The sequence below is a fragment of the Notolepis coatsorum genome (genome assembly GCF_963971535.1).
Source record: "Notolepis coatsorum genome assembly, chromosome: 10".
Classification (NCBI taxonomy): Eukaryota; Metazoa; Chordata; class Actinopteri; order Aulopiformes; family Paralepididae; genus Notolepis; species Notolepis coatsorum.
Window position 1 is genome coordinate 34,274,065 of NC_140174.1, and position 14,804 is coordinate 34,288,868.

Sequence of the window (14,804 nt, forward strand, 5' to 3'; positions counted from 1 at the left end):
AACTTTGGTGTCGTCACACGGTCTGCACTGGACTTTCAAGGAAATAGCGTTTTCCAAGAAAACTGTACACTGTAGCATGGATAATTCCTGTGGCCACTATGAGGGTCAGCAGGGTTCCCCCACAGATTAACTAAACACACTAAGGACAATTGTCCATATTTGACTCCATTTAGCTTTAAAGGATGAGGCCAGCATTGTTTCTTTATTTTCTTATTGTCAACATAGCCCACGAAAAGAACAAAACCTACAATGCATTTCTTCTACTTACAGGCATGGTCCATGTAGCAGCACCAGATTACAGCTCACATCCGGGAGTCATAGAACTCCATTATTGCCCAGTACTCCATCATTTGAAAAAGCAATCGCTGTCACTTTGTAAAGCAGTACTGTACTAGGAAAAAGTACAACAATGCCCATGTTCATCGTAATGATGCAGTACGTAGTCTGTGACTTGTTAATCACCATAGAAAACATTTATTCATTCATTAATGATACAACTAGAATACATACTCAACAAACTGCCATATCATTATTCACCATGCTCAATGTGGCTATAAGTAATGTAGTATTGGAAAAAAAATCATACAGATAGCTATGTACACCATCATACATATCACTGTCCCTAACATGTTGATAGAAATTTAGTTTTGCTGTTAGGTGTACAGATGAAAAAGAAAAATAACACTTTCCCCCACCTAATACACCTCATTATTCTTCATTAACCAACAGTTTCGAACAGTTTAATCTTTCATAAATCTATTTATACATTAACGTGACAAAGACTGCATTTAGCAATAATAATATACATTTCAAATGTGATTTGCTATGATGTCGGTACAGCCAACTGTTTTGTATTCCTTCCATATTACACTTGCAAAATGGAAAACAGAGGAAATGGCATTTTAGAATAGAGTGAGTCGGCCTTGTTTCTGAGATAATTGGACGTGGACAAAGATGTGAAACCTTTCATGCGCTTGGAGCAAATGAGACAGAACAACCTCAATTTTCCTCCACCTTAGCACAGTATTAAATTCCATAAAAAAAAAGAAAAAAAGGTCCATGAGCATATTATCTTATGAAAGAGCCATTGCAAATATCATCACAGCTCTGCCTGCTTCGTTTTACTCGCTGCTAACTCATCCGGGGGACTCAAAGTGTTTTTGTGCCGATGGCCTCCGTGAGCTGTAGGCATGGCGACGGCCTCGGGAGTGACGTCGTTCACAAGTTCCACTGTCACCATCGGGGGTTTCAGGTGCTGTTCGTGATGAATCTCCCGCCGCGAGAATCGCGGAGAAGGAGGTGAGGGCTGCGAGGGCTGCGGGGGCTGCGGGGAAGAGCGGCGCGAATGCCTTGGGGAAGACCGAGGGGATCTCGGGGAGTGTCGTGGAGAGGGCCTCACAAGCTTCTGGTGCTCGTACTCCTCGGCACTGAACTCCGGTACCGGGACCTTAGCGGTATGATGAAACATGGAGTAATCCACCTTGTAGTGCCTCCTGTTGACTCTCAGCATCTCCTGGAACAGCTGGCCCCAGAGGATCTCGGCTGGCATGTAAGAAGTGCGGCTCTGATGCAGGATGCCCGTGGAGTCGTCCATGTAGCTGAAGGTCACCACCAGTTCAAAGTCGTCTTTACGCAGGTCCTCCAGTCCCATCTTGAACAGTGGACTTCCGGGTTCGATCCTGTGGAAGATGGTGGTGGGCGTGACCAGGATGATGTCACTCTGCTGGATGACCAGGTCTTTGTAGGTCACGTCCACTTTACCTGTGGTGTGCATGGTGGAACGGACCATCAGAGCTCGGGATGTCCCCTCCACCATGTGGTGCCTGCGGAAGTCCCCAACACGCCAGGAGAGACACATGCAACCATCGCGTAGGTTGATGACAGCACAGCTGCTGAAGCCCACCGTCTGCGCCCTCTTCCTGGCAGAGGCCATCTTGGCCACAACAATCCCAATGACGAAGGTGTCAATGAAGCAGCTGATGACGTCTTGTACCGTGACGGCGATAATGGCCACCATGCAGTTTTCTGACATCCCCCTGAAGCCATAGCCGATGGTGGTCTGGGTTTCAAGTGAGAAGAGGAAGGCAGCTGTGAAGCTGCGCACCTCGTACACACAGGGGTCATTCAAGGGGTCCTTCAGATCACCGTTGGCAAGAGCAATAACCCAGTAGAGGATCCCAAACAAGAGCCAGGAGAGGATGTATGAAAGGGTGAAGATTAGGAACATGGACCTCCACCTGATCTCCACCAAGGTGGTGAAGATGTCGGTGACATAGAGGAGCCACTCCTCGGGCACGTGGCGGAACAGGACGTTGCAGTGGCCTTCTTTACGCACGTAGCGGTACTTCTTGGGCTGGTGTCCATCCTCGGTTTTCGCACTCGTGGCCGTGGTGTCATCAGAGGGACTCACAGAGGTATACTGCTTTCTCATCCTGTAAAACCTGTAGAGATGACAGGAGGATCATCTTTATTTAGTTATTTTGTTCAGTATCAGTATTGCATGGCAAATATCACACGTCACTTTAGAATTTCATTTATTGTTTTATTGTTTTATTGTGAGACTACTCTTCCTGGGGTCCAAACATAAAAAATAAAAACACATACGAAAAAAGTTAAATAAAAATATAAAACCACAAACATTGAAGTACTCACAAGAAAACATCACAATGAACAAAACAGTGAATAAAAGCTCACTCAATATTCATAAGTTAGATATCACAATTCTCCAACTATAAAATACAAATTACATAGTCAGTCCATAAGAACAAAACTGTTCAAAATCATTTATATGATTTGAACTCATAATATAGCATAACTTTTTTCAAGTCACCGATCACCTTTATATTTCCATACTAATTTCCATAATAAGTCAATGACCAAAATGTAACTCATTATTCAAGAGCGCAATTTTAAACTTTTTTTTAAACATAAATTTGTTCCTTACCATAGTTATATTTCTGGGTATTTTATTCCAATAAGCCACTGCTCTATACATTACCGTCTTTTTCAGAGCATTTTTGGTAGAGGTAAAGTAACGCATGAATCTAATGCTTGCCTTGTGCTATATCCATGTCTCATATTAGTTGGGTACAGTTGTGAGTGCAAACCCTCCGGTTTCCCAGTATTACAGATATTAAACAAAAAAGTTACCAGGCTACATGCCATCCTCTGTTCCACTGTCATCCAGGTCAGCGCGGCATGCATCACTCCAACACTACTCCTCACAGAGCAGCGCAGAGCGAGGCATGCCGCCCTGTTCTGAGCGAACTGGAGTTTGTTCAGATCAAGCCTAGAGGGCTATTCCAGACAAGAGTCCTATCTGATTTGTCCTTTGAGTATGTCTGAGATATTGGAATCAGGAAATGTTGGCATGTGTTAGCAATGCAAGTGGAAGTCAATGAAACTCAAGGATGTCTCCGAAGAATTATGCTTCATGCACCCATGGGCAAGAATTGCTAACAAATGCTATGATCTTTTCAAACGTCTCAAAAACCAAAACCCTTGTCCAAGTGACTTTTGGATGAAAACAGTAGTAGTAGTAATTGTAATGACTAGCATAGCTGATTAAACAATTGTAAATTAATGGAATGTGCAGGACACACCCACACTGACTTCGTTAGCCAGTCATAGGAATTCTCAGTTGATTGACATGGGTTTGGTGTGTGCTAGGGAGGGTTCCCGCGGGAGAGGTTGTACCATTCCAATATGATGATGAAACCATTCTGGACACCATACACACTTCCTTTGACTCGAGGGACCATTGGTCATGAACTGTGATTTAAAAAAAATTTTAGCTGTTGGGATCGTTTGATTTGTAAGATAACATTTATTGATAGGACTTAGTAACAAAGTGCTTCGCAAACTCCTAAGAGGAAAAAAAAGCACTGGCATTTGTCCCGGGAGCTGGACAGTGGCTGTGCACCGCTCCTAAATAGTTAGGATGGGTTAAATGCAGATGATACAATCCTGGCATGATGTAAAATGTACTTGGCAAGTAAAGACTTTCCTTTCCTTTCCTTCCAATAGCACAAGATTACAGTTCAAATGACCCCAAAAAGCCCTCTGGGAGAGAGTTGTTGTTACACGAATGCACATTGTGACAGTTTGACCAGACAGAACACTCTCAAAGAGAGAGTCCTCTCTGACCTAAATGAGGCTTTAGAGCATGTGTTCCCAACCTTAGAATCAGGACCCTGAGAGCTATTGATCCTTTAAATCACACTGTACATTCAACACCAACTTGATGTGTGTTTGGATCCAATGTTTCAGATGTAAAGAATATACAGCATACATTACTGTGTGATTTCTGAGGTGCAGGATGGAATGAGAATGTCTAATTCTCATTCCAATGCTAATGCGGCAGTTCTCCAGAGTGATCTTTAAAAAGTGGGACAACTTTTCCGTGAATATTCATGACCCCTAGAGAAACCATTCGATCTTGGTGACCTTGTGACCTTGCCTGTAGTGCCATCATAGCCTCATGCACACACATGCACACACACACACACGCACGCACGCACACACACACACACACACACACACACACACACACACACACACACACACACACACACACACACACACACACACACACACACACACACACACACACACACACACACACACACACACACACACACACACACACACACACACACACACACACACACACACACACACACACACACACACACACACACACACACACACACACATTTGTATGACATGTTAACATAAGTATTTTTTAGCTTTGTAGTATTGTTATGAATTCATGCTAATTTGATATGAGGTACTACTAGTGTGGTACTGAACTGATCCTCTCTGACCCCTAAATTACCTGTAATGTGGTGAGGGAAGTCCCTCACCAAAGCAATACAGAATATATATATATTTTTTAAGGTTTGCGTTTGACAAGAAAAGTAACATTAAAATTGGATAGTTGCAATATGTAATTTTACTGCATTTATTTAACGCAATGTTTTATAATGACTATTTCAACTCTGAGGGCCTACATTTATGCTCCCTGAGTGTGAGGAAAATTAAAAACAATCCTGTAGGTTATAGCCTACCTGGAAACTACTACACTACCCAGAATCACTTGCGCAACAGCCTTTGAGTGACAGCAGGCCTGACCTTTCAGGACTCCGACTGACCGGGTTGAAAGTTTTGAGTGAGAGAAACTCTCTCTAAAACCGTTCCAGTTATCCACCTCACCCCCGCCCCTATTCCACAGTATTTCAACATTGAAGCGACAAAATTGTCAAAACTAGGTGTTTTTTGTCCCTGATATCTATACGTTTCACACACAACACCAAAGCTCTCTCCAGACTGATCTTACTGTTGATCGAAGGTGGACATTTTCTTTAAATTACCTCTTATTGTCTCTTCCCCTGAAGGACATGCAGAATATTCCGAAAGTGGCCGTTCCATGTGCTGCCGTTGCAGTAGACGGGACACATGGCCTTCCACTCTCCTAAACCAGGCTTGCCCAGTGTTCCGCCTGTTTTTCCAACCCTCATTGTCGGAGGAAATAATTAACTATGAAGTCTGCCATAATATCAAAGAGATTGGAAACTCCAACCTCCCCGACCCCTCCCGTAACATCTTAAGTAAATTTAGAGGGAGAAAGGTTTCACTTTGTTGACAACGAGGACTCTCGAAGGCAAAGGCACAGGAACACTGACAAAGGGAAAGAGAAAGGCATGCTATGTTGCCTATTTTTTCCGTTGCGGGCTCTCATAATTTCATTCACATGCTTTCTTTCATACTTTTATACCGTCTCCCATTTAGTTTTTCTGTGTACTCTTGACTGCTCTCAAGGTCTATTTTTAAGATACCGATCTGGGAATGTTTACCATCTATGATTCTCTTTTTCCTGCCTCCATGCACTGTGTCAATACCGTTAATCATAATGGGGCAGTTGCCTAGAGATGCAAAACCCATCGCAACAGACCACGCTCCTCACCCCCACTGTTTTTTGGTGTGTTTTCAGTTGGAAGTATCGTGTGGTATTATTATGCAGAGATAAAACATTTTCCTTCCTCCCTCTCTCTCTCTCAGTTGCTGCTGTGCCACTCAGGTTCTTTTTTTTGTAATGGTCCCATATTGTAAGAAACTCACTTTTCCAGTGCATTTGCACATCCATTGCATCTATGATGGTCCCACTGAAACTGTGAAATAAGACAACCCAGTCAGATTTTGCACCCAGCCATTCAGAAACTGTGCCTTTAAACAAGTCATTTGTACAGTACGCCCGTCTTCATGTGATGTCACATGAAACATGAAGTGTCCTCGACTTGTGTGCATGTGGAAAAATGTGTGTACAAAATGCCTGCTTGCTCATAACCTTTCTACCTACAGTTGAAACTATGTTTCTGACAACATTTTCAGTGGTAAGTTTGATATGATATTGCTGGATCTTGAGTTACATTTTAATTGCAATGTCTAGTTTGACAGCTTGATCTGAATTTCGTTTGACGGTATGCTAGAATGCATAATCTGATTGGGTTTCAGCAAAAAACCTAAAAGACATGTTTTGGGGACCTCAAAGACCTATTTATCTTGTTAAAAAGGAACTTTAATACCAGACAAAGTCATCTGAAGCGCAGTATATGGGGTTCGGTCCACTATGATACAGCACAGTAGCAGGAAGTCACCCCCCAACACTGCACGCATCCTGCACAAGTACTGCAGGATGTAAGTACTTCCCAAACACTTTGTATCGAGGGCTGCAGCAGAAAGCAAGAAAAACGTTTGCAATAGTTCCGGAATTAATGGTTGGTTGATCCTTGTCTTGATCATTGGTCAGGGGGGCATACATAAAGGATGTGCAGAGTGTTACACACTGTACAGATTTAACCACAGAAATACTGTAAGGATTTATAGTATTCCTGGGGGTCTTTTCATTCATACATTCTAAATGTATAGTGATTCACTATAGTAGTTCTATAGTAATTGGTGCTTGCAAGGGGCTGCGTTCCACTGGGGGACAGAACAGAATTTAGAACGGAGTCCCTGATTGGCTTCTATTGCATTAAAACTTCTGGAAATTGACGTGGATACGAGTAGAAAAACCTTTCGCGAGAAATACTGGCTTCCAGGTAACTGCTTTCAAGGGGAAATTATGTAACAGCCAGCACAACCATTTCAGTGTATGTTCAGCAAAGAATGGTCCGATTTTGTCCGTGTTTGCACAGATAACACTGAACTCTTTGTAAACATACGACATTTCCAATGCTGAGGTTCGCTGTTGTCCAAAGCAATGCGGCCCCAAGACTCTCTGGGTGTAGTCCAGACTGTTGTCAGACAGCCAATAAAGCAAAGCGCCACAGGATTGAATTGGTCTAGGTTAGCAGCGGGGGGAAAAATTAATGTGGAAACTGGAACAGTTGATGGTGTGATCACGGGCAGAGGAAGAATCAATCACAGCCAAACCACTGGGAGCATCCTCTGTACGCCCAAAACAAATGGGGTTTGAATCACCGCTATCTGACTGAATGAACCAGGGCTCCGGTCACAGACTCTGCATCCTCCCGCCTGGCTACACAATGCTGTGCCTACTGCCAGAGTACGGAACTCAGTCAATGAGATCATAGAAATAATGCTTTACCAACTTCCCGGGTCCCCTCCCATATTCTCAAATATCAGTGGAAGAGGAAGAAGGCCAGCATTTTGGAGCATCACTTGGAGTTTAAAGGTGCATTGTGTAGTTTTGAGAGAGTGAGATAATTGGAAAAATTATGTGAATTAAGTGAATAAACAAACTGTCTTCAGTATGGTGGCCATTATAGGACATTCTCAGCCTGATTTGTTGGAGGTGTACGTACTTCGTCAGGCTTAGCTCTACTGTACTTTCGTCAGACTGAGATGTACTTTTTATCAGACTTAGCTGTCCTTTGTCGGAATTAGCTGGACTTTGGCAAAGAAAGTGGACTTGGCTCTCTGACAAGTCTGGACTACACTCAGAGAAAGAGTCTAAATTAGTGCTGTCAGGCGATTAAAAAAATGTATCTAATTAATTACAGGATTTGTAATTAATTAATCTAATTAATCGCATTTTAATCACATAACCATTTTAGGCCTGATATTTTATATTCTATAATCATATTTCAAATTGCATGTGTCCGGATGGCAGAATTCAGTACTGTATCTACAAAACCTTCTGTTTAATCATCTTCCCTTTATTCATTTGCTTAGATTTTTAGCATGGTGTTTTCACAGTAAAAAAATAAAAAAAATAATTGAATTGATATTCTCATTTGGTTCATTACAATTTACTCAAGCCTAGTAGCCTAACAGACACAGTATTTCTGACAATACATTTCCTGAGATCCAGTTGTCCCTAGAATCAGATAACAAGAACATGCAAATGGACCATTTAAAAAAAAAGTTTGTAAATGTTTATTCTACGTTATTATGGAATGAATGAGATAAAAAAATAAAATAAAAAATATTTAATTAAATTATTATTATACATTTATTTTAAATTTAATTTTCATAAGGCGATAATTTGCTGTGTAATTAATTAATCTAACTGACAGCCCTAGTCTAAATCTAAACAAATCTTCCTCAATCCCTGAAACTGCATAGTGCACCTTTAGGTCAAAGACACATTTTGTTATCAACTGAATCTGATCCCAAGGCCATCTACTACACAGCCTTAATAGAATTATTCCACTACCGGCATGTAAAATGTTTGCTTCCCTCTGACAAACTTTGTTTGGCTGGGTTTGAGATAGGTCAATTGTTTCATTGTAGTGTCGTCACTGCAGTCATATGATTATTCTACTGCTGTAATGTTATAGGGGAGAACGGGGGACAGTGTCACACGGGTAGGTTGTCACATTCATTATATTTCATCACCAGAGGGTCCTGTCTCCCATATTTTGGTATTTAAATGTCCAGAATTGGGGTCAGAGTCCACCTACATTGTCATCTTTGGAGTGAAACAGCTGAACTTAAGGTGAGAGGACTTTTTGTGTTTTCCATTTGTAAATATTCCGCTCCTCAGTATTTTTCTTCTAGGCTTTTACACAATTGGTTTATAATGAAACAATTATTACCCTTAAAAAGTGTGAAGGGATAGCTATAGTTTAGATTGTTGTTAGCTAGCTAACTAGTTGTTAGATGGCTGTTAGCCTTGATACTATCAAGACATTCCAGTTGTGGTTGGTCGTCACATTTTCTTTGGGGTTGGTTGTCACAGGCTATTATTGTTAGGCCGATTTATTGTGTTCTTATTTTGTTATATAGGATGGCCTAAAGATGTGTTTCCTGTTTATGTTCATGTTAAGATGCATTCAGTTATGTATTTGTCAACTTGTCAATGCAATTAAACTTTCTTGTCTTCTTTTTACGATTTTTCCCATTAAAACACATGGTGACAACCAACCCCATAGTGTGTGACAACCATCCCCATGATGGGGTTGGTTGTCACAATGTGTCTTTGATAGGTGATTAACTCTTTGTTACAATACGTTGGAAAATGAGAGGGATACACATTTCAAGCCAACATCTTAAGCTTCAATTTAATGTAGGAATGACTATTGAAAGATGTTTTGATGATGAGCAATTCACACTAGAGTAAAAAGTGTGACAACTATCCCCTTTCTCCCCTAGTGTATGACATTTAGATGTAGGTTATTGCTGCCCACAGTAATTAATAACATGTAACTGCTCATAGCTCTGAATTAACTCTGAACTGTATATACATCTATATATAGATTTTTTTTTATTTGGGTCCAAATAAAAAGTTTCCCAAAATAAAAGTTCAGATTCAGGAAGTGAGATCTGAAGTTTTAAAGACCCAATCAGTGATCCGAGTGTATTTGTGTATGGTGTATACATGTAGTTGTGTGCATAAGTAGCCTTTAGCCTGTTCTTTAGTTCATATTCATGACTATGGTAACTACCAGGTTTGGTAGTAGCTGATTACAGCTACTATTAGTAGTAGGGTAGCTAATGGGAATAAACTAAAACTAAACTAATACAACGCACACACAAGTAAATATGTGTGTTTAATTGTATTTGCTGTATTTCTATGGCTGTAAAAGGTTACATTGGTAATGCTTGTAAACACTGGAGGAAAGCGGACGTATATGTCGATTTACAATGGAAATAAGAAAGTTTCAAATACTTTATTTTCCATCTTCAGATCAAACCCTTCAAGAATGCATATAAATATAGCCCACAAAAACCATATCACTTTGAGTGTGAAGGTGAGACACCATAAGAAAGTACTCAACCTCTATCTTTAACACCATAAGAAGTACTCAATCTCTTCGATCTGAGGTAGTCAATTAATAGGCCCATTGCAACAGCCCTGTTTTGTCAAAGGCCTTAAAGGAACACGCCAACATTATGGGAAATCCACTTACCTCACTCTCCAGAGTCAGGCAAGAGGATAAGATACCAATTTCCTTTCTGTGCGTTCAGTAGAAAGCTTAGCACAAGCGAATAGAAGCGGGACCAGCTAGCATAGCTGTTGGCCAAAAACACCTCTCCCGGAGTGTTCCATATCCGCTTCCATTCATTTGTGCTAAGCTAGGCTAGGTTGCAACCGGATCGCTTTGTACTGAACGCACAGAGGGGAAATTGGTATCTATCTTCTTGTCTGACTTTGGAGAAGACAGTACGTGCATCATGTTGGCGTGTTCCTCTAATTATGTCTTATTGATGGCAAAGTCTGGCTTGGTGGTTTTTCAGTCAGATATTATGCACTTTGGAAGTCCAACCAGGACAGCTTGTTGTAAGCACAACAACCATTCCTTCAATATCCTTAACGAGGGTCAACTCACTGCTACAGTAATTCACAATAGCTCTCATCCTCGTAACGCATTTCACTCTAATGTGGATAATCCTATCTTGCCGTATATCCATACTCTTCAAAGACCCGTACCTAGTGTGACTCCTCATGTATTTGGAGAATGAACCCTTCAACAAACTAGGTAAATGGTAAATGGTAAATGGCTGCATTTATCCAAAGCGCTTTACAATTTGTTCCTCACATTTTACCCATTGATTCACACATTCACACACCGACGGCGGAGGCAAGTTCAACCATGCAAGGTGCCAACCTGCTCATCAGGAGCAATTAGGGGTTAGGTGTCTTGCTCAAGGACACTTCGACACGCTGCCCGGGAGGAGCAGGAATCAAACCGAGAACCTCTGGATTACCACACAATTTCTCTATCTCCCGAGCCACTGTTGTAATGTGTTGTAAATGACTTCTTCCGATGGAGCTTGGTAAAGTACAGTTCACCCTTTTTCTTTACCCTATTTTTATAGTTTATTTAATTTATTAATTTAAATACCACTTCAGACTGACAAACCCATACAAAGACTAAGCAAAGCCCACTTAACATAATAATGTATGTCCCCTTTAAAATAATTAGAATTGAAAACATTGTTTGTATGAAAGTTGTATGGTTCCTCATCTGAGGTAAACAGAGCACTCTTTAGAGCCATAATTCTCTCCCTCATATGAGACAGACAACCCGGATTGTTCTGTCTGTTGTGACGAGCCTTTCTGTCCACATTCACCGTGCCCATTCGGAGATCATGCCTTAGAGCAGACAGCTCTGTGTACAAAACAACACATTTGACTGAAATCACAAATTAGGCCATGTGGAGTATAGGTCAAAGAGTTTAGATTAGATTAGATTCAAATGTATTGTTATTATACAGTGTATTCAGCAGCTAGAGTAGGATATGTACAGATATAGATATAGTAATGGACAAAGAGTACACTCAGGACTAATATTGCACTTTTTTATAACTGTCCCTGTACACCCCCCCCCCCCCCCCCCCCCCCCAAAAGAGGTAAAAACAACACTCAAAAAAGTCCCAGTTTCCAAATGTAGATTGTTTCTTTTCTAAAACTGTATCTCTCATTTTCAAAGGTTAGAATAAGGGGTTAGTCGCCCACAGTATACCTACTGACAGTAAGAGCCAGGGGATTAACTCTGGAAACAACTTGGGCAATTGGCCGGTTTCCTGTACGGCTTGGGGCCTTACAACTCCATTACATGCTCACTTACTGCAAATGACATTGTGCCACCCATCTGTGCTTCAGTGGCATAGAACCACAGCCACGGATGACTAATGTCCCCCGGTCGGCCCTGGGCTCTCCGTCACCCGTCAACGACTTTCAGAACCTCCATATTTTGCCCTTGTCGAGTTCTAGAGTCTCTCTCTTTATTTTTATTTTTTGTATTCCTCCGAGGTAATGGTTTACTAAAGCATCAAAGGCTTGTGTAGACCGGAGCACCAGTGTTTAGTTTTGCTTCATCAGAGATCGCATAATGTTACTTCCGTCGACGTTTTATGTTTTTTATGTGTGTAGCTAAAAGTATTAAGTAACTTCTTTATAGTTAGATAACTCATTTATTCAGATATAGCACGTTAAAACTTGTTTAAAAGGATTCTGTTATCAGAAATGGGGCCATGGCTTATATGATTTTATTTTAAGTAACAACCTGACCTTCAGAATCCCACAACAAACCCTTATTCTTGCATGACGCGTTGTTTGAAAGATCAATAGACATATATTTATGAAACAGTGTCTTTTCTGCTCTGTCAGCAATAATGCCGTCATACACACGCTCTGCTCTGGGACTCCTGATTTTGTATGCCATTTCGCCCCGGGGGTTGGGGGCATGGATTTGCAGGATGTAACAGTAACAGAAAGAAATACAAATAAGAATCAATGTTAATAAAATGTAAAAAAAAATGGGGGGGGGGAACGCTTTCTGGGGCCCAGCTGTTAGCTGCTGTCTTTAGGGGGAGGGGGGCATTCACTGGACCTTTCTCAGGGGCCCAACCATTTCTGTGTTCGGGCCCCGAGTCTCGCTCTGCTCTCCTGCTTCACAAAGCCCTCCATAAATGATCCCGCCATAAAAACATGGTGGTACCGTATCATGCTTCAATTTGTTCATTCAACATGTACAACATAATACAAGTATACGGAATATTCTTCAAAATCAATAGATTCTTTTAATTTTTTTAATGTTTATTATCAAATCAAATAAATATATTCATATATAAAGAATATATAATAGGATTTGAAAGAAATACTATTTGCAACAGACATAGACATAGTCATTGTTTTTGTTTTGTTTAACAAACACAAATATCATTGACTGTCTCTAATGTGCAATGATATCTTTCACAGTCTAATGATGTTTTTTTTAATCAGATTTCATAATGAAACGTGACCACAGACTTCATCTATCATCCCGTGGCCACATCTACATTGTTATTGCTCCTGTATAGCCATTCAGGCATTGTATTACTGCTACCACAAACCCTATCTCAGATTACCAATTGTCCGGTTGTCTGCACAACCTAATTCATTCACTGTATCGTATTTGTCACCTCACCATGTCGACTTACAACCACAAACTGCCTTGTTACACCCAGAGACCACTAACTGACTTAATATAGCATTTTCTTTCCTCCCTTTTTTGTGTGAACTTCACTGTAATCCTGTAAACCTGTTTAGCAGGTTTTTTTAGCCTACAAGTCACACTTTACACCACATCTGTGCGGGAAGAAGTCTAATATAATACAGAATTGTCACCACACATTAGGCTGCTAACTAACACATACTATAAATACACAGTATATTATGGTCTGCCACTGTTTTGGCATTCCTGTTTGGAAACGTCTGTCAATGACAGTCAGAAACGGTACACATTGCTCTCATAGCAATAGAAATGGATACATTCCTACCTTTGGTAAAAGTGTTGGATGAATCAATTGCTTGAAGTGTCTCTACCTGAGTGAACGGGTCTCCCAGAGCAGCTGCCTGAATGAGCCAGCTCACCTGGAGCTGCACTAACTACAGCTTAACACCTCCCCAAAGCATTGCACTAGATGACCCTGGTGTGTGTGTGTGTGTGTGTGTGTGTGTGTGTGTGTGTGTGTGTGTGTGTGTGTGTGTGTGTGTGTGCGTGCGTGCGTGCGTGCGTGCATGCGTGCGTGCGTGCGTGTGTGCGTGCGTGCGTGCGTGCGCGCGTGTGTGTGTGTGTGAGCGCGAGCATGCAGACCTGATGGCCACCCTACCTGTTCTGTGAGTGTATGGATAAACCAACCCACCCATTCAATTGTGTCAAGGGTAAACAGTGACCACCCTCATACAGTATGGCTTGGACACAGTGGCCCTGCTCATGTCGCGTGTATCCCCATACATTATGCACTGGCAGTCTTCAAAGCTGCTGTGGTGTACTGAGAATGTATTGTTATATTTACAGCAGTGAGATTTAAAGGGGCACTTCACAGAGAGAGAAAAACTATGATTTATTAAGCACGTAATCACACATATCCCAAGGCTCTAAACTGTGTTGCACACATTCATTTTGTATTTGACAGTTAATGAATATGGCCACCAGCGATGTCCTCAGAAGACACTGAATCCTTTAGTTAGAGTTAATTACAGCTGATGTAGATGAAAAAATAGCAATACCTATTGCAATCCGTATCTAAATTTTTTCATCTAAATTATTTAATTGAGCTGTAATTAACACAAGTATACTCACACTAGACTTAAACTAGACTTAAACTATACTTAAACTATACTTACACTATACTTACACCATACTCACACTATACTTACACTATACGGTAACGATACCTGACATTCTTACTGTATTTCACACCTGAAAAAGCTTAGTTTACAAATGACATGTTTGTAAACATTGGAGTATTCTTCTTTACAACAAGTTAAGAACACAGTGCAGCATGTACCATAATGTAGATGGTAAAGAAACATTTGGATTGGGGTTTTCATTTCCTTTCAGCCATAA

At 41.0% G+C, this 14,804-nt stretch overlaps 1 protein-coding gene across 1 annotated transcript; it reads right to left on the minus strand.

Moving 5' to 3' along the window:
- Window positions 1–449: 449 nt before the first annotated feature.
- kcnj16a (potassium inwardly rectifying channel subfamily J member 16a) lies at window positions 450–13,847 on the minus strand. The gene is made up of 2 exons (XM_084323857.1): window positions 13,732–13,847; window positions 450–2,441 (listed from the first exon to the last, which is right to left on the minus strand). The coding sequence occupies exon 2, from the start codon at window positions 2,429–2,431 to the stop codon at window positions 1,100–1,102; it is 1,332 nt and encodes a 443-aa protein (XP_084179983.1). The 5' UTR covers window positions 2,432–2,441; window positions 13,732–13,847; the 3' UTR covers window positions 450–1,099.
- Window positions 13,848–14,804: the final 957 nt, after the last annotated feature.

Excerpts from the sequence above, each read along its gene's own strand:
- kcnj16a (XM_084323857.1), bottom strand. The coding sequence starts at position 2,431 with ATGAGAAAGCAGTATACCTCTGTGAGTCCCTCTGATGACACCACGGCC.